The sequence below is a fragment of the Gymnoscopelus microlampas genome (assembly GCF_963454915.1).
Source record: "Gymnoscopelus microlampas genome assembly, chromosome: 19".
Lineage (NCBI taxonomy): Eukaryota > Metazoa > Chordata > Actinopteri > Myctophiformes > Myctophidae > Gymnoscopelus > Gymnoscopelus microlampas.
Window position 1 is genome coordinate 48,052,789 of NC_139956.1, and position 26,778 is coordinate 48,079,566.

General features: G+C 42.2%; 1 protein-coding gene across 1 annotated transcript in view; it reads right to left on the minus strand.

The window, feature by feature from the left end:
- Positions 1-374: 374 nt before the first annotated feature.
- The window catches only part of LOC311035487 (Fc receptor-like protein 5), a 157,930-nt gene continuing 131,526 nt past the window's right edge, over positions 375-26,778 (minus strand). The window contains exons 9-11 of the mRNA XM_084043727.1: positions 5,885-6,139; positions 5,640-5,780; positions 375-491 (exon numbers count right to left, since the gene is read on the minus strand). Coding sequence (XP_083899853.1) covers positions 430-491; positions 5,640-5,780; positions 5,885-6,139 — 458 coding nt within the window. The 3' untranslated portion in view covers positions 375-429. The remainder of the gene's footprint in view (positions 492-5,639; positions 5,781-5,884; positions 6,140-26,778) is intronic.

Genomic DNA, 26,778 nt, shown 5'->3' on the forward strand with positions numbered 1-26,778 from the left:
TGACAGAACACTATGTAACAAAAAAAAAAAAAAACCTAAGCCTCGCTAGACAAGATTGAAATCTTGAGATTTCAATCTTGTCTAGTGCGACTTCTAAAAAAAAAAGCTATTAAAATATGCGATGTAACGCAAGGCCTATCCGCACACGTTTTAAGCTGTGGCGGGCCCCGGATCGAGTTATGAAAAAATTCTACTGTACCATTCATCCTAAGATATCATAACGTCATAGAAAAGGTAAGAAAAACGTAGTCCAAAATTCTCCTTTAAAGCAGTGGTTTTCAACCTTATCAGGCTATAACCCCTCAAAATAATCATATTTGAACTGGGGACCCCCCAAAATAATCATATTTGAACTGGGGACCCCCCAGACAGTGGACTGTGTGACAGGCAGCAGTGTGCTGAACTATCTCCTTCAACACTTCTGATTGGCTACACAGCTACCTCCATGATGACATCATTGATGTCTCTTCTCTTCCTCACATTGGCTGCAGCTGAGAGAGAGAGAGAGAGAGAGAGAGAGAGAGAGAGAGAGAGAGAGAGAGAGAGAGAGAGAGAGAGAGAGAGGACATCGGGCTGAGGGAACTTGAGTACGCTCCCGTTTGCTCACTCAACGTCTAAGCCACCCGTGGTTGATTTCGCAACTACAACTGACCACATGTACCACCCGAGCTTTAATTAAATGTGAGAATGGTCATGTCTTGTGTTCTACAAGTCTTGCACAATGTGTACAATCATATTCAGGACGACGACGTGCTTTAGTATAGGCTTTATTCCAGACCGCAGTGTATTGACATGTAAACAGGAAGGCTGACTTCCACAGACTGACTCTGTACCTGGGGACACACCCCTTACGTGCGTTGTACCAACCAATCACAATTGCTATAATAAACAGACGCTAGGTGGTAGTATAGTACCAAGTACAAGCATATTCTATGAGAATATTACATCCCCCTTCTTTTGAAAAACTTACGCAGTATAATTCTAAGTGAAATACCTCAATAAACAAAATAGTCTTCATGGCAGATAGGATACTGTAGACCAAACAGCATAGTGCAATACTTCAAAAATACATACTGTAACCAGTGCAAAGAAATATTCAATTTCAGTTATCAGTAGGCAGAAATCTTTGTAAACCAAAATATGCAATATACAGAACATACATTTCAAGTTTCTTTTGTATGCAAAATAATACATTCACAGTAGCACAATCAAAATGACTCAGTGTCCATACAATCGGTGACATTTTACAGGCTCAATTTCTTTTCTTCCTTTTTTTTTCTTTTTTTTTTTTCTTACAATGCCTTAATGTCATGAAACTGACTCAGTCCTTGTGTGACTTTACCTACAAGTCCATAACACTTCTAGGTTTGACTGTACGTCCAGATCTTGTCTGATAAGGGACAGTCCCAGTGGGAGGTGTGGTGTCACCTGCTGCCTGTGGGGCATGAGGTGTGGTGTAATGTTCATCTGAGCTCACCTCATCACTGTGTGCTTCATTTGTGTCTAGTAGGTGGAATCTGTTTCGTCTGTACTCCCGTCCTTCGGTGGTACGTACGTGGTAGGATCTGCTCGTATCAGCTGGCTTGATGACGACTGCTGGTTTCCAGTAGCCATGCTGCTGCAGTCGGATGCTTTGTCCTGGCTGTAGCGATGTCATCGGGCGGGCTGATCGATCGTAGTACTTCTTCTGATGCTGCTGTTGTTGGACTCTCCTGGCGTAGACATCACCGTGGCTGACGACCTCTGGTTGAAGCTGCTGGTGTGTGTTGGGCAGGATTGAGCGTAGGCGACGGCTCATTAACAGCTGGGCTGGTGTTTTGAAGTTGTCCACGGGTGTGTTACGGTATTCGAGAAGACTGAGGTAGGGGTCTCTTTTATCTGCTTTGGCTTTTTCCATGAGTGACTTGGCAATGTGCACAGCTTTCTCGGCGAGGCCATTGCTGCGGGGATAGTATGGGCTGCTAGTGACATGCGTAAACTCCCATTCTTTGGCAAAGATTTCAAATTCCCTACAGCTATACTGGGGGCCACCATCAGAAAACAAAGTCTGGGGAACGCCGTGCCTGGCAAAGGCTGCCTTCAGCTTGTGAATCACGGCGGATGCCGTGGTGCTGTGTAGCTTATCCAGCTCGAAGTATCGGCTGTAATAATCTACAGTGACGATGTAGTTGTCGTTGTTCCAAGTGAACAGATCCGTAGCCACTGCTTGCCATGGCCTATCTGGGATCTGATGACACATCATGGGCTCTTTGGTGTTAGAAGGTCTGTATGTGAGACAGGTGGGGCACTTTCCAATCATCTCCTCTATCTGCTTGTTCATCCCAGGCCAGAATAAGATGTCACGGGCTCTCAGCTTGCACTTTTCCATGCCCATGTGACCTGCATGTATTCGGGATAACATTTCTGTGCGCAGTGGTGCAGGGATAATGATTTTCTCCCCTTTGAATATGATGTCGTTCATCACAGAAAGTTCACTTCTGTGATTCCAGTACTCGGCTATGCTCTGAGGACAACTTCTCCTCTCCTCAGGCCAGCCTGACTTGATTGTGTCTATCAGTAGCATGAGCTGTGTGTCTTTCTCAGTCTCTGCTCTGATTTCTTTTAGTTTTGTGTCACTGACAGGTAAGTTGCTATACACTGTGTGCACCTGCATGTCCATACCTTCTCTGAGACTGTTATCCTGGTCAGACAGTGACTTCCTGGAGAGAGTGTCTGCGACAGGAATGTCCTTGCCTGGTCTGTGGATGATGGTGAAGTCATATCGCTGAAGCTGCAGAATCATCCTCTGTAGCCTCGGTGGCGCTGCTGCAAGCGGTTTCTTCATAATAGACTCCAGTGGCTTGTGGTCGCTTTCCACAATGGTGTGGCGGCCATAGACATACTGATGGAAACGCTTACATCCAAACAAGATAGCGTATAGTTCCTTCTCTATTTGTGCATAGTTCACTTCACTGTCACTGAGTGATTTTGATGCATAGCCGATGGGCTTTCCTTCTTGTAGTAAGACAGCACCAAGTCCATATTTCGATGCATCCACTTGGAGTCTGAGCTCCTTGCTGGGGTCATAATATGTGAGGACTGGGCCTGGCTCACGTGTGATCAGCTCTTTCATTTTCTTGAATGCTGCATCTTGCTGCGCGTCCCATACGAATTCACTTGAGTTCTTCATCAGTTGACGCAGGGGAGCGTTAATGTCTGAGAGCATAGGTGCAAATTTTGACAGATAGTTGATCGTGCCAAGAATTGTTTCAAGCTCACCTTTGTCCTTAGGTGGTTCCATGTCTCTCACGGCTCTGACTTTCGCTGGGTCAGGCTTGATTCCATCTTTTGAGATGATGTGCCCAAAATAGCTGACTTCTGTGGCACAGATGGTGCTTTTCTCTGGGTTGAGTTTTACTCCTCGCTCTCTAGAGCGCTGTAACATGGCACGGAGGTTCTCGTCGTGCTCCTCTTTAGTTTTAGCAAAAATTAGGACATCATCCACTATGGCGGTGACTCCTTGTAGACCCTCGTAGGTCTCGTCGACTCTCCGTTGAAACTCGTCTTGGGCCGATACTATTCCAAAAGGCAGGCGGAGGAACCTGTATCGCCCAAATACTGTGTTGAAGGTGGTCAGTTTGGACGACTCTTCTGTGAGTTTAATCGCCCAGTAGCCTGACCTGGCATCCATGACGCTGAAATAGCAGGCTCCTGCCAGCTTAGCTGTGATGTCGTCGAGAGTGGGCAAGGGATAATGTGGCCTCTTGATAGCCTTGTTCAAATCCTTGGGGTCGAGACATACTCTCAGCTTGCCTGTGCGTGGCTTTTCTGCTGCTACCATTGAATTGACCCATTCGGTCGGTTCTGTCACTTTGACAATGACCTGCTGCTTTTCCATGCTTTGGAGCTCCAGCTTGAGACGGTCACGTAGTGCAATAGGGACACGCCTTGGTGGGTGGACCACAGGCGTTGCATCAGGGTCAAGGTGGATGGTGCATTCACCAGGGAATAGTCCTATTCCTGTGAAAACATCTGCAAACTCATCTAGAATTGACACATCTGGCTTTCCAGATACAGACAGTATGAGTTTAATCAGTCCAAAGTCCAGACATGCTTTTAAGCCTAGCACTGGGGGTGCACGTGTGTCCACAACATGCATTTTTAACATTAAGTTAATGTCCTTGTACTGGCATTTTATGCTGCATTTGCCCCTAACACTGAGTTGCTCACCTCCATAGCCATAGAGTGGGCGTAATGAAGGCTCCAGTACATCCTGTACTCCTAGAGATCTGAATACATCTGGGTTTATGACATTTGTGTCAGCACCAGTATCCAATTTGAAGCGAACTACAGTCTTATTTGGGCCAACTTGTACATTTGCATAGGCTTGCTCTGTATTTTTGGTGTTGTTTCCTTGTGTCACTACATCAATAAACAAACCATCAATGTCTGCATCTTGGTCCTGATCCATTTCACTTACTGTGTGCACTTTGCTGGTTTTGGAACGACACACCTTTGCAAAGTGGTTCCATTTGTTGCAAATCTTGCATTGCTTGCCTTTTGCTGGGCTACTGTCCTTATTTCCATGAGGCTTGTTTCCACAGTATCCACAGGGTTTAGAGTGGCCTCTGTCGCCCTCCGGAGGATTCCTGGGGAATTGCGATGGATATCCCTTTGTCCATTCTTGGCGCGGTTTCCACGTAGCACCCTTTGATGTTTGCCGACTCACAGCATGAACAGCCTGTTCGCGCGGACTGGCGCTGCTGCTAGCAAAACTCCTGAGCTGAGCTTGTGCCATATCATGAGTCCTGGCAATGTCTATTGCTCTATCCAAAGTTAGATCGGATCCAACGTTGAGTAGCTTCTCTCTCACTCTTGGTGAATTAATCCCAAAGACCACACGGTCTCGTACCATCTCTTCACTATTGTTATAGTTGCAGTCCTTAACAAGTAGTCTCAATTCTGTCACGAACTGTTCAAACGGCTCAGTAGCTCCTTGTACTTTCTCATGAAACTTGTATCTAGCGAAAATCACATTCACTTTAGGCTCTACATATGCTTGGAAACGGTCGTAGTATGTTTTCAATAGCTTACGTTCATCTTCAGTGAGCGTCCATGTATTGTAAACATCCCGGCCCTTATCTCCAATCCAAAGGAGCAAGTAGCTGCACTTTTCCTCTTCACTTTTTTTCTTGAAAGGACCAGAGCACATTAAATCCACATGTAGCTTGAATTTTCGCCATGCTTCGGGCAGGTTGCTTGCATCCCAATCCATTCGGGGTGAAGGCACTCCAGCGACGTCCATTTTCGTCTTCTTTCTTTGTTATTTTCTTGTCTTTTTGGGTTCGGGTTACTCTGACACCATGTCTTGTGTTCTACAAGTCTTGCACAATGTGTACAATCATATTCAGGACGACGACGTGCTTTAGTATAGGCTTTATTCCAGACCGCAGTGTATTGACATGTAAACAGGAAGGCTGACTTCCACAGACTGACTCTGTACCTGGGGACACACCCCTTACGTGCGTTGTACCAACCAATCACAATTGCTATAATAAACAGACGCTAGGTGGTAGTATAGTACCAAGTACAAGCATATTCTATGAGAATATTACAGGTCACAACCACTGACCCGACTGTATATAACACGTTTCTCTCACCTCTAGCTCTGGCTCTCACTATGGAGATGTAGAGGAAGGTTGACACCACGTAAAGACTGAGCACCAGTAGCTTCATGATCAGATGGGGCAGAGACATGAGGGAGGCAGACTCAGAGGTTGGAGGTGGGGTGAAAGATGAATCTGTAAAAACAACAAAGGCTTTCAGTATCCAAACACTGGTTCAACTTTATGTTAATAATTATAGTTAATGGTCAAATCATGTTTTTTTTTAAATAAAAACTCACCTCTCACATCCATCCAGCTCTCTGGTGACTCTCCAATGTCAGAGATGTGACACTTGTAGAATCCTTCATCAGACTTGTTAACACTGTGGATGGTCATCTGTCCTGTAGACCCAGTCCTGATGAGGGATCCATCTTTATAGAAATCAGCTGGGAGGTCAGAGGATGGATTACCAGTTGTCTTGGACAGGCAGTGGAGTGTGACATCACTTCCCCTTGTCACAGGAAGTATAGGACTCTCCAGGATCACATCTACACCTAGAACCAACAGCAGGTTGAGTTATGAACATCTAGAACCAACAGCAAGTGGAGTTATGAACATGTTATGAACATTTGTTGGCTCCACAACCTAGTTGACACATGCAGTTGTCATCAAAGTAATTCACATTGAATTGGTATAGGGTGAAAAACTATACAACAACAGAGAGGTATAATTTCAAATACACAGCTGTGACTGCACTAACAAGCTGAACGGTGCAATTTCTAATGATTCAAATACTGTGCTGGATATTCGGAAAGAGCTGTCTCCTCCTCCCCCCGCTGCTGCAGCAGGTGAGAAAGTGGATGCACTCCCTGTGCGTGCGTGCGTGCGTGCGTGTGTGTGTGATAAGAAATTGTACAGGGAAGATATGTCAAATAACTGAAATATACGAAGAAATTACTGACATTTGATTTTATACAAAAAAAGGTCAACACGGAAACGATTATGACGATTATGACAAAACAATTGCGATGATCTCAAATAATTGCGATTAGGCAATTATGTAATAATCGTGCCTATTTATGTGGAATGGGTTACCTGCAAGCATCAATTCGATAGCTTTTCATCAATCAATGAAAAGCTATCGAATCAATTCGATAGCAACATTTACAGTAGCCATGTTGCTCTGTGCTATTGTACGTTGTGTCGCATAGCGACACAACGCGTCGCTATGCGATGCGTTGTGAGCTTGTAGATCTGCTATGTTCAAATAGCCAAAGTTTAAATAGAGCTGCAGTGGTTAATGTATGTTTTGTAATACAAATCTAAATCTACAAGGTAATTAGTAACTAAAGTTTTCAAATAATTGTGGTGAAGTAAATGTACAATATTTGGCTCTGAGATGTAGTGGAGTAGAAGTAAAAGTAGGCCTACTGGAAATTGGAAATACTCCAGCAAAGTATAAGTACCCCATATTTGTACTGTACAGTACTTGAGTACATGTAGGCTACTTAGTTATTTTCCACCACTGCATATTTACCTATTGACTGGGCATGAATCTACTGTATATCTTCGTTAGCAATAATAGTATGTGGATTGTGTCTGTCTGCCCACTACAATATATTGATTATGATGATGTATTTTGACTGTACCAGAGATCTTAATGTGGATGGGCCGGCTGAGTCCTCCTGCCTTGGACTCACACCAATAAACTCCACCGTCCAGCTGATACAGGGATGTGATGCAGGACTCTCCTTCAAAGAATCACAATGAAAAGAATATAGCTGCAGCGATAATATGGGGCCAGTGAGAGAGAGAGAGAGAGAGAGAGAGAGAGAGAGAGAGAGAGAGAGAGAGAGAGAGAGAGAGAGAGAGAGAGATGGAAACTGGAGAAAGAGAGAGAGAGAGAGAGAGAGAGAGAGAGAGCGCGCCATGGAAACGGAATAGATTGAAGAGAGATATGGAAACGGACACCCGATCTACTATGAATCACCCCATTCAATGGAAAGGAATTGCTCCAAATGTTCCCATTCTATGGAGTGGAATTGTACAATCTCTGCAACCCCGCTCACCCAGGTTACCGAAATGACTCCTAAAACCCCATTTAATGGAAAGTCTTCTCCATTGGCTGTTCTCTCGGACACCCCGCCCACCTCTTTCAGACTCGGGTTACAAAAATTACTGCAGAAGTCCCATTTAATGGTATTGAGAGGTTGCCATGGCAACATGGGCTAATATTGCGGTGGTTTTAAATGCATTTTGATTATATAACATTTATATTGTCACATTTATAATTTCTTTTTTATTTTCCCGTCCTTCAGTGAATTTATATGATTTTTTTTTTATAATGTATTTATTTATTCATTCTTTAATTTATTTTTTGCTGACCGAAATTGCGTTGCCATTGTGTTTAATTATTAATTATTTAATGATATTGATAATGTAATTTGGGCCATCGTGTTTATTCATTATTAAATGATAAAAATCAGTTTATTTGTTAAGTTTGGTAAGGGAGGGGTGTGGTGGATTGCTCCATTTACAACGCTAACATAAACGATCAGATTTCAAATATGAAGTGCTTAACTAAAGGCCACGGATGTTACAATTGTGTACGTTCCAGCTTGAGTACCCATATCTTCCGTATTGTTCAATAAAAAGCCTTTTAATCCGATCGACGGCCATTTTCTCCGTCTTTTCATCAGCTTTCAACTATGCGATCCTATCGGTTGGGAGGTGTATTGCACATTATAACTCTATGCGAAAATGGCCGACGATCGGATTAAAATGCTTTTTATCCAACAATACGGAAGATATGGGTACTCATGCTGAAACGTCGGCATGTATAACATCCTGGGCATTTAGGTAAGCACTTCATATTTGAAATCTGTACGTTTGTGTAGACGTTACAGTTGTAAATTGAGCAATTCATCACACCAGGTTGAAGAATGTCCATGACCGTCATCTTTCAGGCCTACCGCTGATAACCATTAGCACATTGTCTCAAAGTGGGGTCCGGGGACCCCCAGGGGTACTTGAGGGGGTTCCAGGGGGTCCCCAGCTAAATGATGGACAGGGACCAAATGGACCCTTATGGGTCTGTAACTCTGAGAGTGTACAAATGTAACCAAATGGACCCTAACAGGTCCATTTGGTTCCATTTGTACACTCTCAGAGTTAAATGAACATTGATTTTACAATATGAAAGTGGGTCCCAGAGACCTACATGCCATTAAATGGGGGTCCGTAGCCTAATGCATGTCAAACTGGGGGTCCTTGAAATTAAAATGGTTGAAATCACTGCTAGAGAGCCGTAAAAATCTTCTCTTATGGGGGTCCCTGGCTTATCATTTCAAATGGGGGTCCGCGGTCTAATAAGTGTCTATTTGGGGGTCCTTGGCACGAAAAAGTTTGAGAACCATTGCATTAGCACATGAAGTCAATTCATTGTTTAATTTCAAATAAGTTTAATTTCACTTATACCACTTCATTCTGTTGATGTTTCTATTTTACTGCTACAGCAATTCATCACAAGGCTTTTTCTTTACTATTTAGCATAAATATAGTCCTGGTTATTTCTCCCTAACGCCCTAAAAAGTCCAAACGGGACTATGTGGTTTGCGCATGTGCAAAGGAACGTTCAACATGGTGTGGTGGGTGTGGTGGGGATTGCTCCATTTACAACGCTAACGTCCAGGTCATAAACGATCAGATTTCAAATATGAAGTGCTTAACTAAAGGCCATGGATGTTAAAATGGTGTACGTTCCAGCTTGAGTACCCATATCTTCAGTATTGTTCAATAAAAAGCCTTTTAATCCGATCGACGGCCATTTTCTCCGTCTTTTCATCAGCTTTCAACTATGCGATCCTATCGGTTGGGAGGTGTATTGCACATTATAACTCTATACGAAAATGGCAGCCAATCGGATTAAAATGCTTTTTATTGAACAACACGGAATATACGGGTATTTTTGAGGGATCGTACATAATTGTAACGTCCGTGGCCATGGGGTAAGCACTTTATAGTTGAAATCTAGACGTTTATGTAGATGTACGGGCCGTAAATGGAAAAAGTGCAAACATCAGGTTGAAGTGTCATGATATGAAACCTATCTATCTATCTATCTACATTGGACTGACACAACGTGAGCTAAGAGACGTGGTTTAAATGCAACATAACACACATCACCACCCAAACAAACCTGGAAATATTCTGTGCATTTTCATATTTTGTTGATCATTTTTCGATAAGTGTTTGTTGAGAACGAGAGATTTGTTTAACTTTTCCAACCCCGTGACGTCACGTCAGATTACTTCCGCATTCCGCGTGTTCGTACTCATGTCTCTGTCAGTGTCAATAAAGATCTGACAAAACAAATGTTTTATGATCTATCTAAACGTTCAAATGTTTTAAAAAGGTGCTGACCCTATGGCCACGGATGTTACAATTATGTGCGGGCCCTTAAAAGTACCCGTGTCTTCCGTATTGTTTAATAAAAAGCATTTTAATCTGATTGGTGGCCATTTTATCAGAGAGTTGTAATGTTGCGTGAGTGCAGTACACCTTTCAACCCATAGGGTCAGGTGAAAACATATGGAGAAAATGGCCAGCAATTGGATTAAAAGGCTTTTTATTGAACATTACAAAAGATAGAGGTACTTTTGAGAACCCATACATGATTTTAACATCTGTGGCCATGAGTTAATAATTTTATATTTAAAGTGTGAAGATTTATGTTGATGTACAGGCTGTAAATGCAGAAGTGCAAACACCAGGTTAAAGTTTCGCCATGACTGCCATAATGTATTATGGTTTCCAAGTGCTATACTGCCACCGGACATAAACATTAAAACATTAAAACAGATCAAATAATTGCTGTTTGTGGTTCTATAGGGCGTTGGTGTAAAGTAACTAAGTACATTTACTCAAGTACTGTACTTAAGTACAATTTTGAGGTATTTTTACTTTACTGGAGTATTTCCCAATTCTCAGTACTTTAAACGAAATGATGCAACGCTGATATCGCTTTTGTAATGCATTTTATAATATTTAAGGCACCCCGTGTGTATTGTATTCCAATAATAATAATAATAATAATAAGGGTAATAATAATCATAATAATAATAATGTAATTATAGAGCAGTAACACACTGAAATAATAAGGGTAATTATAATAATAATAAGGGTAATAATTGAATGTAGAGCAGTAACACACTGGAATAATAATGTAATGTATAGAGCAGTAACACACTGGAATAATAATAATAATAATAATAATAATAATAATAAGGGTAATAATAATAATAAGGGTAATAATAACAATAGTTAAGCCGTACACGATAGGGAGTTCCAATAGAAAAATATAAGCCTCGTGTACAATATAGGCTCGAAGTACTTGCGAGCGTACACGCCCCCATAGTTATAATGGGGCGTGTACGCTTGCATATGGGTGTCGTGTACGGCACCTGTGCTGACTACAATTTCCCAATGGAGGGCAGCAGTGAACCATTTGTTGAGATCTAATAGGCCCATCCACATGTTTTACAGATCTAATTAGCCCATCTACATGTTTTACAATTCTAATTGCTCCATCCACATGTTTTACAGATCTAATTGCTCCATCCACATGTTTTACAGATCTAATTGCTCCATCCACATGTTTTACAGATTTAATTGGCCCATCCACATGTTTTACATATCTAATTATCCCATCCACATGTTCTACATATCCAACTAGCCCATCCACATGTTTTACAGATCTAATAGGCCTATCCACATGTTTTACAGATCTAATTGCTCCATCCACATGTTTTACAGATCTAATAGGCCCATCCACATGTTTTACAGATCTAATTAGCCCATCCACGTGTTTTACAGATCTACTGTGATTAGTTCATGTGTACACAGACATCTATAGGTGCGACTGCAGTAAGCCACTTACTGTAGTTAGTTCATGTGTACACAGTGGTTACTCCCTATGGTCTGAGTATCTACAGGGCTGACAAGTAAAGTCTAATAGAGAGTATTAGAGTCTGCTAAAGCCTAGTACACTCTAGTCTAGCCTGTCCAGCCTGTTCCATGCTAGTATGGCCTATACCACCTTCCCCTAGTCTGTTCTCCCAACAGGCTGGACTATACTAGTTTTGGTGCACTAGGCTGTACTGTACTGTACTGTACTGTACTGTACTGTACTGTACTGTACTGTACTAGACTCTACTGGTCTCTAATAGGCTGTTTTAAGCTCTAGTAGGCTTTGCTAGGCTTTGCTGGGCTCTATGAGGCTATAAAAGACAGTACTTTACTGTGGCTCATGCAAAACTATGGCTCGTGAACACAAGCTATGGCCCGTGTACACAGTGGTTACTCCCTATGGTCTGAGTATCTACAGGGCTGATGTAACCCAGGTTTCAAAAGGTTTTCAAAAGGTTTGTGTCACTGCTGTCTGTGTGTCACTGACAGAGTGACACACACAGTCACACACACACTCAGTCTCACTCAATCAATCAGTCACACCAGTGCTTGCAATTGTCAATCATTGCAATCACAGCCACGCCCTAAAGCAGAGACAGTCTGCAATAGCAGAGTGAGGTGCACACCACTCTGAGGCTACTGCAGACTTCCACCCAAACTAATACTCTCTATTATACTTTACTAGTCCCTTGTCAGCCCTGTAGATACTCAGACCATAGGGAGTAACCACTGTGTACACATAGTGGCCAAATTATTCAAGAAGCCCAATAACCCTAATTTTCAGAACCACATGTTTGTGTGTGAGGAAAGTTATATGGACGCGTCCGGGGTGAAGAGCTGATCAATAATACGTTGTCCGATTGTTTCAGCGCCCCCTAGGACACCTGTTTCTGGGTCAGCGCGTCGCCCCGAACGCGCCCATATAACTCTCCTCGCACACGGCCTTACCATACTCCTTAATTGGCTAGGGTCAAATGTCAAGTTATTTCGCGCAATAAAGCGATATATCTCAAAATCGATGCATTTTTAGAATCCACCTTTCGGATATGTTGTACAGCTCGCCAAGGCGCACGCATGGATGTCTTGTTTGTCCCGGTACGACACTCCTAAGTTGACCTCCTACACTTTCAGAAGGCACATAGAGTCTTATATCTTAAGACCATATTAAAGGACAAAGTCAGAAATAGAAGTGTGTCGTAACGGGACAAACAAGACATCCACATGTGCGTCTCAGCCAGCTCTACAACATATCCAAAAAGTGGACCCTAAGTCCTTATCGTATTCGAGATATTGAGCGAGATAGCGAAGCCGTAACCATAGCCAATTAAGGGATAATTAAATCATGATTTGATATTAGGGTTTGATTATTTCTAATTTTAGCATTATTTTACGTGTAGATTTGGAAAAAAAATGTATCGGAGAAATCACAGGCTTGGAACACCCTAAAACCAACCAGGAAGTGGCCTTTTGAGGCACTTCCTGTTGTCCGAGAAAAAAGAAACTTGCATATTTGGAATCAGCGCCATCACATTAGTCTAAAGCCAGAGTCTCGAAGAAAAATACAATTTCTAAAAATGTAACGAGGGTTGACCTTTGCAGTCTTTTCGCTGACCTTTGAGCTTTATCAGTGTCAGAAAAAATCAGGGCCGGTGCCAAAAAATCTGGCTTACTCTCAATATGGATTGAGAGAAGTTTCGGATTTTAAAAAAATATCTGGAGCGATTAGTTACAGATTTTGTGCTCAACAAAATCAGTTTTTTATACAAAAGTCAACGTCCAATCTTTTTGGTGACCGTTTGTATTTCTCAAGGTCCTAGAAAATCGAGACCTATCCCATTCAATTCAGCGTCTTTTTTTGAGTCTGAAAAGGTGTTTTTTAATTTAAAAATAAAATATTTTTTAAAAATGTGAGAAAAGCTAAACTTTGAACTATTTCAAAAATCTATAACTTCTTATTAAACAATTCTAGACTATTGATGTAACCTACCATTCGACTCAATATCATATAAATAAGAGGGTGGAAGGGTCAAAATAAAATAATAATATGTTTGTGAAAAAAGCTTCAAGTTTACTAAACTTTAACGCTTGTTTAAACCACTTTTCAAGGGTCATACAAAATCGAGACCTAGCCCATTCGATTCAGCGTCCTCTTCTGAGTCTGAAAACGTGTTTTTTAATTTAAAAAAAATATTTTTGAAAATTGTGAAAAAAGCTTAACTTTTTTTTTTCAAAAATCTATAACTTCTTATTGAAGTTATAGATTTTATGATATTGAGTCGAATGGTAGGTTACATCAATAGTCTAGAATTGTTTAATAAGAAGTTATAGATTTTTGAAATAGTTCAAAGTTTAGCTTTTCTCACATTTTTAAAAAATATTTTATTTTTAAATTAAAAAACACCTTTTCAGACTCAAAAAAAGACGCTGAATTGAATGGGATAGGTCTCGATTTTCTAGGACCTTGGGAAATACAAACGGTCACCAAAAAGATTGGACGTTGACTTTTGTATAAAAAAATGATTTTGTTGAGCACAAAATCTGTAACTAATCGCTCCAGATATTTTTTTTTAATCCGAAACTTCTCTCAATCCATATTGAGAGTAAGCCAGATTTTTTGGCACCGGCCCTGATTTTTTCTGACACTGATAAAGCTCAAAGGTCAGCGAAAAGACTGCAAAGGTCAACCCTCGTTACATTTTTATAGCCTCATTAAGCTAATCATATGGAGACCCACTGGACATAATTTGGGAATCCCCAGTATGGAAACAACTCTCTCAGGAGAGCAGTTCAAAGACTAGCCATGGTTTGTGTAGAACAAGGTGTCTCTGGGGAGGGGATGGGAGGCTGCCAAGTGGGATGAGACATCTGTGACAAGGCTCAAGCCCCATGCAGGGACTGCTGATGTTCTCTGTAAATCTTTGTGAAATGTGCTGTTTATGGCATTCCAGAGATTTCACCTTATGTGTACCTAATGGCCCAGTAAGAGTATGCAGGGACGAGAGGAAAGTTGGATGGACTGAAATGTCACATCCTGTTCAGCTAATACCTTCATTCACAATTTTGGAGAATAAGTGACTATTTCTTTGGTTTTTTGTTAGATCTTTATTTGCTCAGCATACACCAGGGTTTCCCAAAGTGGGTGCCGTGGCACCCTAGGGTGCCTTGATGCCTGTCCAGGGGTGATGAAGAATAATTTGATAATGTTTGGAATTCACCAACATCACTTCAGTAAGTTTAACCACTTAGATCCACTATATATATCAGCGTTGCATCATTTCGTTTAAAGTACTGAGAATTGGGAAATACTCCAGTAAAGTAAAAATACCTCAAAATTGTACTTAAGTACAGTACTTGAGTAAATGTACTTAGTTACTTTACACCAACGCCCTATAGAACCACAAACAGCAATTATTTGATCTGTTTTAATGTTTTAATGTTTATGTCCGGTGGCAGTATAGCACTTGGAAACCATAATACATTATGGCAGTCATGGCGAAACTTTAACCTGGTGTTTGCACTTCTGCATTTACAGCCTGTACATCAACATAAATCTTCACACTTTAAATATAAAATTATTAACTCATGGCCACAGATGTTAAAATCATGTATGGGTTCTCAAAAGTACCTCTATCTTTTGTAATGTTCAATAAAAAGCCTTTTAATCCAATTGCTGGCCATTTTCTCCATATGTTTTCACCTGACCCTATGGGTTGAAAGGTGTACTGCACTCACGCAACATTACAACTCTCTGATAAAATGGCCACCAATCAGATTAAAATGCTTTTTATTAAACAATACGGAAGACACGGGTACTTTTAAGGGCCCGCACATAATTGTAACATCCGTGGCCATAGGGTCAGCACCTTTTTAAAACATTTGAACGTTTAGATAGATCATAAAACATTTGTTTTGTCAGATCTTTATTGACACTGACAGAGACATGAGTACGAACACGCGGAATGCGGAAGTAATCTGACGTGACGTCACGGGGTTGGAAAAGTTAAACAAATCTCTCGTTCTCAACAAACACTTATCGAAAAATGATCAACAAAATATGAAAATGCACAGAATATTTCCAGGTTTGTTTGGGTGGTGATGTGTGTTATGTTGCATTTAAACCACGTCTCTTAGCTCACGTTGTGTCAGTCCAATGTAGATAGATAGATAGATAGGTTTCATATCATGACACTTCAACCTGATGTTTGCACTTTTTCCATTTACGGCCCGTACATCTACATAAACGTCTAGATTTCAACTATAAAGTGCTTACCCCATGGCCACGGACGTTACAATTATGTACGATCCCTCAAAAATACCCGTATATTCCGTGTTGTTCAATAAAAAGCATTTTAATCCGATTGGCTGCCATTTTCGTATAGAGTTATAATGTGCAATACACCTCCCAACCGATAGGATCGCATAGTTGAAAGCTGATGAAAAGACGGAGAAAATGGCCGTCGATCGGATTAAAAGGCTTTTTATTGAACAATACTGAAGATATGGGTACTCAAGCTGGAACGTACACCATTTTAACATCCATGGCCTTTAGTTAAGCACTTCATATTTGAAATCTGATCGTTTATGACCTGGACGTTAGCGTTGTAAATGGAGCAATCCCCACCACACCCACCACACCATGTTGAACGTTCCTTTGCACATGCGCAAACCACATAGTCCCGTTTGGACTTTTTAGGGCGTTAGGGAGAAATAACCAGGACTATATTTATGCTAAATAGTAAAGAAAAAGCCTTGTGATGAATTGCTGTAGCAGTAAAATAGAAACATCAACAGAATGAAGTGGTATAAGTGAAATTAAACTTATTTGAAATTAAACAATGAATTGACTTCATGTGCTAATGCAATGGTTCTCAAACTTTTTCGTGCCAAGGACCCCCAAATAGACACTTATTAGACCGCGGACCCCCATTTGAAATGATAAGCCAGGGACCCCCATAAGAGAAGATTTTTACGGCTCTCTAGCAGTGATTTCAACCATTTTAATTTCAAGGACCCCCAGTTTGACATGCATTAGGCTACGGACCCCCATTTAATGGCATGTAGGTCTCTGGGACCCACTTTCATATTGTAAAATCAATGTTCATTTAACTCTGAGAGTGTACAAATGGAACCAAATGGACCTGTTAGGGTCCATTTGGTTACATTTGTACACTCTCAGAGTTACAGACCCATAAGGGTCCATTTGGTCCCTGTCCATCATTTAGCTGGGGACCCCCTGGAACCCCCTCAAGTACCCCTGGGGGTCCCCGGACCCCACTTTGAGACAATGTGCTAATGGTTATCAGCGGTAGGCCTGAAAGATGACGGTCATGGACATTCTTCAACCTGGTGTGATGAATTGCTCAATTTACAACTGTAACGTCTACACAAACGTACAGATTTCAAATATGAAGTGCTTACCTAAATGCCCAGGATGTTATACATGCCGACGTTTCAGCATGAGTACCCATATCTTCCGTATTGTTGGATAAAAAGCATTTTAATCCGATCGTCGGCCATTTTCGCATAGAGTTATAATGTGCAATACACCTCCCAACCGATAGGATCGCATAGTTGAAAGCTGATGAAAAGACGGAGAAAATGGCCGTCGATCGGATTAAAAGGCTTTTTATTGAACAATACGGAAGATATGGGTACTCAAGCTGGAACGTACACAATTGTAACATCCGTGGCCTTTAGTTAAGCACTTCATATTTGAAATCTGATCGTTTATGTTAGCGTTGTAAATGGAGCAATCCACCACACCCCTCCCTTACCAAACTTAACAAATAAACTGATTTTTATCATTTAATAATGAATAAACACGATGGCCCAAATTACATTATCAATATCATTAAATAATTAATAATTAAACACAATGGCAACGCAATTTCGGTCAGCAAAAAATAAATTAAAGAATGAATAAATAAATACATTATAAAAAAAAAATCATATAAATTCACTGAAGGACGGGAAAATAAAAAAGAAATTATAAATGTGACAATATAAATGTTATATAATCATAATGCATTTAAAACCACCGCAATATTAGCCCATGTTGCCATGGCAACCTCTCAATACCATTAAATGGGACTTCTGCAGTAATTTTTGTAACCCGAGTCTGAAAGAGGTGGGCGGGGTGTCCGAGAGAACAGCCAATGGAGAAGACTTTCCATTAAATGGGGTTTTAGGAGTCATTTCGGTAACCTGGGTGAGCGGGGTTGCAGAGATTGTACAATTCCACTCCATAGAATGGGAACATTTGGAGCAATTCCTTTCCATTGAATGGGGTGATTCATAGTAGATCGGGTGAAACGGAATAGATTGATGAGAGAGAAAGATGAAAACAGAATGGATTGATTGGACATCTCAACCTATTGCCATTAACAGGAATCGAACTCTCAACCTTCGGACTAATAGGCTGCAACACTACCTCTAGTGCTATAGCTTTGTCCAGGCTGATGTTGTCTGTTGAAGATAATAAACTCTTGCCTTCTGCCAAAGCGATAGATGTGTTCCTCATGAGTCAAGGCACAAGTGTAAGCAAGTTTCACGACTTTTGGCCAAACGAGGCATGACTTTTGCCTGTTTAAAGTTTGCATTTTTAAAAAAATGCTATAGCGCCCCCCCTTTGGCCAATTGGAGTGAGATTGGTTTCAGTGATATTTGGAATGACACTCTACATTACTGCAACGTCTCAAAGAAATGTGAGTCTTGCATGTATGTGTTGGGGCAGATGAATAATTTTCATAAAACTGCAATAGTTAAGGACGACTTCACCACTTTTCAACCTATCTTCATATAATAGGTCCTCACTAATGCTCATGATAAAATGATACAATTTTTTTCTACTTGGTCTCTGTCTCATAGGAGGGCTGTGGACAGTCCAGAAACCCGTCTACCAGTGACATAATCGTTAGGCAGGATTTTTTTTTCCAAAAAGATTTTAAAAAAAATATTCCGATTTTTATTAAGGCGAGAACAATGGGATCTATTATTGCATTGCAACTTTCCAGGAATACAAAGCCTGAAGTTTCTATTGGCTTGGATTCCCCATCGATGATGTCACTGGTAGACGGGTTTCTGAACTGTCTACAGCCCTCCTCTGAGACACAGACTGATTAGAAACAAATTGTACCATTTTATCATGAGCATTAGTGAGGACCTATTATATGAAGATATGTTGAAAAGTGGTGAAGTCGTCCTTTAAAATCTATTTCCTCCTGGGATTTTTGAGTAATCTACACGAAACATTTTACACATGAACTTAGGACCTTTGCCGACAAAACAAAAGCGGCGGATTTTCCATAAGTGAAAAAATGCAGAAGTTATGAGCCAATGGCTGTTTTTCATATAATTCAAAATGGTGGGCGATCTAAAGGTCAGAGGTCAAAAGTCAGACCACGAAAGTTGTTGGGCATGAAGAGACGCATGTGTGTATCGAAGTTTCATGGTTGTAGGTCAAACAGGGCATGAGTTGTACCTGTTCAAAGTTGGCACTTTCAATTGAGTGCTATAGCGCCACCCTTTGACGAATGAGTGTGAGAATTATTTCTTGATAGTTTTTCATGAGCATCTACCATATGGCCGAGTTTCGTAAAAAGCGTATGCACGGTTAAGCCAGAACTGCCAAAAACAAGTATTTTTCAAACTGCTCAAAATTGCGGACAATCTAAGGGCGGAGCTTACTGGTCAAAGTGATACATGTGTTCCTCATGAGTCAAGGCACAAGTGTAAGTAAGTTTCACGACTTTCGGCCAAACGAGGCAAGACTTATGCCTGTTTAAAGTTTGCATTGAAAAAAAAACTGCTATAGCGCCCCCCTTTGGCCAATAGGAGTAAGATTGGTTTCAGTGATATTTGGAATGACCATCTACATTTCTGCAAAGTTTCAAAGAAATGTGAGTCTGCATGTATGTGTTAGGGGCAGATAAATAATTGTCATAAAACTGCAATAGTTAAAACCTATGGATACATGGGATTTTTGAGCAATCTGCACGAAACGTTTAACACTAAACTTTGGACCTCTGCCGACAAAACGATAGGCGTGGATTTTTTCTAAATGAAAAAATGCAGAAGTTAGGAGCCAATGACTGTTTTTCATATAATTCAAAATGGTGGGAGATCTATAGGTCAGAGGTCAAAAGTCACAGTGTGAAAGTTGTTCAGCATGAGGAGACGCATATGTGTATCCAAGTTTCATGGCTGTAGGTCAAACAGGGCATGAGTTGTACCTGTTCAAAGTTGCCATTTTCAATTGAGTGCTGTAGCGCCACATTTGGACCAAAGATTGTGAGAATTATTTCTTGATCGTTTTACATGACCATCTACCATATGGCCGAGTTTCGTAAAAAGCGACAGCACGGTTCAGCCAGAACTGCGAAAAGTGGCAGAAGAAGTGACAGAATAATGGCAATAATAAAACAGGTCCAGAGCTGAGCTCTGGCCCTGTAAAAAAGGGATTTCAGTTAGGAACTTTGCAATATTTATGTGAAAGGTCACTGGAGGAAAAAACACAATTTAGTTGTACCCTACTTGGCTCACCTGCCAGTGAGGAGCCCCCATCGGGAGGACATCTATCTATCTATCTATCTACTATATCTATCTCCATATACAGTATATATGTTTGTGTGCTGCTACACACACACACACACACACACACACACACACACACACACACACACACACACACACACACACACACACACACACACACACACACACACACACACACACATACCTTCTGTAATGCCCCATTCATAGTTGCAGGTTCCGTTCACCCTCTCACCAGTCTGTCTTTTCACAGACCACTCCTGCACAGCCTTTCCTTCTTCCTCACAGCTCAGTGAGATGGACTCATGTTGAAAGAACTGGGATCTGTCAGGACTGACTCTGACAGACACTGGAAGGCGGAGAAAAAGAAAGAAAGAAAGAAAGAAAGAATAGAGGGATGAAAGAGATATATACATTGTAGCTGTAGACATTATGTGTTGTGATCAGATGTAAGCTGCTATCTGTGACTGTAAGTTATAACTTACAATGAACATTAGATGAAAGAACAACATCAATCTGACTGTCTGTAACGTCTTCATTTGTGGAAGTCTGTTCATTATCGTTGTCATGTTTTTTAGGTGCACGACGAAGTCATTATCGCAAACTGATCTCCATATATGCCTATGTATGGGCATAATGGTCAGATTGGCGGTTCTGGACAACAACAAAAAATGTAACATTGTTTTACGTACTGTAAACAACTGTTACAACCTTAAGCTTAATCGTGCAGGCATGTATTATGTACACAAAAAAGGGCAACAGTAAGCGTCATCTCCACTCGTGTACAATGAAGTTGCAAGTCATATGCACCTCTAAGGGGTGTAATTTGTCATGAATGAGTTGCTCTGCCTCATCATCCAAGGTATATTCTGTGTGTGCAGATGCCAAATGTGTGTCAATGCTCTTTATTTATAGAGAACTTATCCAATCGTTGCAAAGACACATCTAACAAAACCCCTATTAGCTGTATTCTGCATTGTAAATAACATTCTGCATTCCTACATTAGCTAAGTACTTATTTTCAGAAACACTACATTGCTGCCTACAAGTAGGCTATACAACAATGCAACATACTATGATACATTACACTCAAAGGTTGCAGGTCATGAGCATCATCCAATCAACCACTAATTTAACATTGCATGTTGAGGGGCCTTTTACTTCTGTCCTTAGGGGGCGCCACAAATGCTAAATGTTGCAAGGCTGCAACCCACGACTTACACGGCCCTGAGCAGGCCACACTGTCCCACTCCATCCATCTACATGAAGATACAAATATGAGGGAATGAGGAATGATAATGTGACAAGGTCGAAACGGGGGTTTTCTTAATTTTTCTAACTTATTTTATTGATGCCTAATGTATGTATATTTCTCACTAACCATCATCTTAAATCTTTTCTGTACAACGTTTTGCACTGCATGTTATATACAATGATTTCTTGTTTTAACCTGAGTCACATTCGACTGCCCCTGATGACTGAACAAATGCAGCCGTGTAATGACCGAGCCCGAAGAGGAACCAGTGAGAGCGGAGCTGGGCGGAGCCTCCGTGCTATAAGGGCGAGTGCGGGCTCATTTGAGGAAGAGACACAGAAGGGAGAACACACAGAGTACAGAGCAGGGGTCTATGGGCCAGGTGAGGATGATCCACCGGAGCTAGACCGTGTACAGAGCCAGGTGAAGGAGGCAACCACCGGAGCTTTAAGAGAGACACAGGAGACAGGCAGGCACACAGGGCAGTGTGACAGTGACAGCCAGAGGAGTAGGTTGTGCACGGAACGGAGAAGCCACGGAGCAGAGGTGGAGAATAAGTGAGACAACGAGACGCGCCAGCCACAAGCAGCGGACGGTGAGCTGAGACGTGCCCGCTTCCAGTGACAAGAAGCCGCAGCGACAGACGAGCGACGGGGAGGAAAAGTGAGACGAACCAAGGAGCAGAGGAGACGGCCAGTGGCGATAACGTTGCGCGCTCTACACACTCATAGCCAGACAATTGTCTGGCTTGCGTGTAAGTATTATTCTATGCAACGTTACCTTCATAAAACCACGGTCCTAAACCTCATATGTGAATCTACATTGAACAGATGAACTGGTTCTAGTTTCTATAATTGCAGGCAGCACATACGAAGACAAGAAGAGACAGAGATTCCTGGCCTAAACCCCCGCTCCATTCCACCCATATAAGGACATGCCCCACCTTTTTGCATTTCAAACCGTGATGAGTATATAGCACTTTCAATCAGCACCTGTCACTTTACTGGTTCAGTAGAAGTAGGCACTTTATGCTAGATTTATATTTATTGCTATATTTGTACAAGCCCTGTGTTTTAAGCCTTGTTGTTGAGTTCCTGTGTTGTGTATTTTAGTTAGTTAGTGGGCGCCGTAGGAGGTTGAGGGTTTTAGTATTAGTGTTATTTTGTGTTTATGTGTTTCATTGTTTTATGGCCTAGATGCCGTTGTATTAGGGACAATAAAATCAGCTTACCTTTTTATACAAACCTGTTTCTGTCCAGTTTTCTCTACAGGATATTTGATCAAGTGTTGTTCTCAGTTAAAAGTGTTTATACTTACCTGGGTAAACTCGAACCTGTGAATAGCCTAAGAAAGAGAGTGTTACAGAGGACCCTACCTCTTATACAAAAGGGTGGCGTAGTCTTGCAGTATTTGATCACCATTATTATTCTCACAGTAATTACGCACCCCGCACTTTATTGTGCAATTGATATTTTATTATTGTGAGTTTAATGTGGATTGTTATTTATTTATTGAAGAAGAGTAAAGGGTGCCAGCATTCTAAAAAGAAGTGGCAAGTCACATGTGACAACCTGGCCACCGTCACATATTTGGCGTAGCGCGGCAGGACTGGGTAGAGAACAACACAAAAAATCCCTAAGAGAAACTGTACTGAAATTTTGCTGCTTTTTATTTTGTTTGGTTGAACAAAGAGAAAAAATGATGATGATGCCAGTGTATCCAGGGGCTCCGTGGTTACCGAAATTTGCGGGCACAGAGGGTGAGGAGAAATACAGAGAATGGAAAGAACAGATTGAAGGATTATTGAGCACTCAGGATTTAACGGAAGAGAAGAAAGTTGCTATTGTAGTAAAAACACTCACTGATGAGGCCAAACGACAAATTAGTGTGGTTGATGAGGAAGACCGAAACACAGTTGCCAAAATCTTTAAATATTTAGACACCTTGTATAAAGCGACTATTTCTGTTTCCCAGGCTCGTGCCTCGTTCTATGGCCGTGCGCAGCGCACAGGAGAGACTGTGCAATCTTATATTTTGAGGTTTAGAGAGCTATGCTGCTGGCTGCGGCGATATGACCCAGACAACGCCCCCTCCGATGCCGTCCTCCGGGACCAGCTGCTCATGGGGTTGTCTGAGGGTCCGCTGGGCCAGGCCCTAAGAACCTATGCCAGACGACACCCGGATAAAGATTTCACTGCATTACGTGAAGAGGCTATTTTGTTAGATGCGGAACATGGAGGAATGAGAACCACTGAAATAACGTGCCACGCGGTTAATCCTGTTTCTGTCCCCAAACCCTCACAGGATCCTGCATGGAAGGAAAAGCTAAAACGGGAAATTATGGAAGATGTCAAAACACAAATGCAGGGGTTCACGAAGGAACTCATGAGGGAGATCCGACAGTTACTCCAACCTGCCGCCACAGACGTGCGACCGCAAGCGCCGCTTCCACCTGAGCACCGGTATGTGTCACCCCAGAGGGATGAGTGGGATGAGGGAGGTGGGCCCATGTGTGACCAGTGTAGGGAAGCCGGGTCATATAGCCAGGGTTTGCACAGCCGACCGAGCACAGTTACACTAGAATGCCCTGTCGCCGAGGTCCGGAACGCAGGTGCTGAGCATTCGTTTATAGAAGCAAGAGCTGTGGAGGTGACCCCGTCCGCTAGAGAGGACGGGTGGGCTGGGACTGAATGGCAGGAGGCACAGAACGGGGACCAGGACATTCAGGTAGTGATAGGGTGTTTGGAGCAGAGAGAGCCCCCTACCATGATGCAGAGGAGGAGTTGGCCCCTGGAGGCTCAACAGCTAGTTCGGCAGTGGACAAAGTTACAGATGAAAAACAATGTACTGTATCGGAAAGTAACTGATCAATATACCCAAGAAGAGTATTCCCAGCTTGTCGATCCAGGAGAGAGGAGGTATGGAGACGGCTGCATGTATCCGCTGCGCACGCGGGGATGGATTGGACGTTGGCGCAGCTCCGGCGCCGCTTTTACTGGCCTGGCATGGAGAGGCAAGTACGTGATTTCCAGGAGGGGTGTGTTGCCTGCAGGCCGCAGGTAGACAGAGTAGGGTTGGAGGTGCAGCCTTCACCAACCCGGATGGGAGAGGTGGCGGCGCAGTGTCAGCGGATCTATGACCGCTGGGCCGGTACACCACCGTCGTTACCCGGGGAACGAGGATGGTTACGGAACAGGAACAGACAGGGGCAAGGAAAGCTGGGACAGCCCCGTTCAGGTATCGAGACATGCAAATTCAGTCGCAGGGACTGCTAACGTTAAAGTGGGGGGGATGTGACAAGGTCGAAACGGGGGTTTTCTTAATTTTTCTAACTTATTTTATTGATGCCTAATGTATGTATATTTCTCACTAACCATCATCTTAAATCTTTTCTGTATAACGTTTTGCACTACATGTTATATACAATGATTTCTTGTTTTAACCTGAGTCACATTCCACTGCCCCTGATGACTGAACAAATGCAGCCGTGTAATGACCGAGCCCGAAGAGGAACCAGTGAGAGCGGAGCTGGGCGGAGCCTCCGTGCTATAAGGGCGAGCGCGGGCTCATTTGAGGAAGAGACACAGAAGGGAGAACACACAGAGTACAGAGCAGGGGTCTATGGGCCAGGTGAGGATGATCCACCGGAGCTAGACCGTGTACAGAGCCAGGTGAAGGAGGCAACCACCGGAGCTTTAAGAGAGACACAGGAGACAGGCAGGCACACAGGGCAGTGTGACAGTGACAGCCAGAGGAGTAGGTTGTGCACGGAACGGAGAAGCCACGGAGCAGAGGTGGAGAATAAGTGAGACAACGAGACGCGCCAGCCACAAGCAGTGGACGGTGAGCTGAGACGTGCCCGCTTCCAGTGACAAGAAGCCGCAGCAACAGACGAGCGACGGGGAGGAAAAGTGAGACGAGCCAAGGAGCAGAGGAGACGGCCAGTGGCGATAACGTTGCGCGCTCTACACACTCATAGCCAGACAATTGTCTGGCTTGCGTGTAAGTATTATTCTATGCAACGTTACCTTCATAAAACCACGGTCCTAAACCTCATATGTGAATCTACATTGAACAGATGAACTGGTTCTAGTTTCTATAATTGCAGGCAGCACATACGAAGACAAGAAGAGACAGAGATTCCTGGCCTAAACCCCCGCTCCATTCCACCCATATAAGGACATTCCCCACCTTTTTGCATTTCAAACCGTGATGAGTATATAGCACATTAAATCAGCACCTGTCACTTTACTGGTTCAGTAGAAGTAGGCACTTTATGCTAGATTTATATTTATTGCTATCTATATATATACAATGAATCCTGCGCCATGTCGGTTGTCAGTATGTACGTACGTTGTATGTGGCCAGTGTGACGTAATCTGACATCACGCCAGTGTGACGTAATCTCACGACAGCATGACATCACGCATGACATCACATCCTACCTATAAATTCTAGGATGCCGTCAGATCGCACCAGTTCGACGGCTTCCATAGTGGGTTTTGGTCATTGGAGAGGTGATGCACGTCACCTCTTTCTGAAGTGGGTACTTTCAAAGCCTGCCGTGGATTTAGGAGAGCACAAAACTCTCTCTCACACTGTGAGGTGCCTGTAAGGTGGCACTGCAAAGTGAACGACGCGTCACGCTACGCGGCCCGAACTTCTAGTATTTGTACAAGCCCTGTGTTGAGTTCCTGTGTTGTGTATTTTAGTTAGTTAGTGGGCGCCGTAGGAGGTTGAGGGTTTTAGTATTAGTGTTATTTTGTGTTTATGTGTTTCATTGTTTTATGGCCTAGATGCCGTTGTATTAGGGACAATAAAATCAGCTTACCTTTTTATACAAACCTGTTTCTGTCCAGTTTTCTCTACGGGATATTTGATCAAGTGTTGTTCTCATTTAAAAGTGTTTATACTTACCTGGGTAAACTCGAACCTGTGAATAGCCTAAGAAAGAGAGTGTTACAGAGGACCCTACCTCTTATACAAAAGGGTGGCGTAGTCTTGCAGTATTTGATCACCATTATTATTCTCACAGTAATTACGCACCCTGCACTTTATTGTGCAATTGATATTTTATTATTGTGAGTTTAATGTGGATTGTTATTTATTTATTGAAGAAGAGTAAAGGGTGCCAGCATTATAAAAAGAAGTGGCAAGTCACATGTGACAACCTGGCCACCGTCACAATAACCACTACACAGTAACCACAAGTGTTGCCATAGCAACTACAATAAAACAGGTAACCATGCATCATGTGAAGAGACCACAAAAGTGTTCTGTTCTCACTTCCCTGTTTCAGGGTTGTATCAAAAAGATTGCCTGTTCTAACTATGTACAATGATAATATGGACTGTACTTGACCTGAAGAAAATGTGTGAACCACTGGTTTAAACCATATTAGGAAGTATGCCCAAAAAAGAC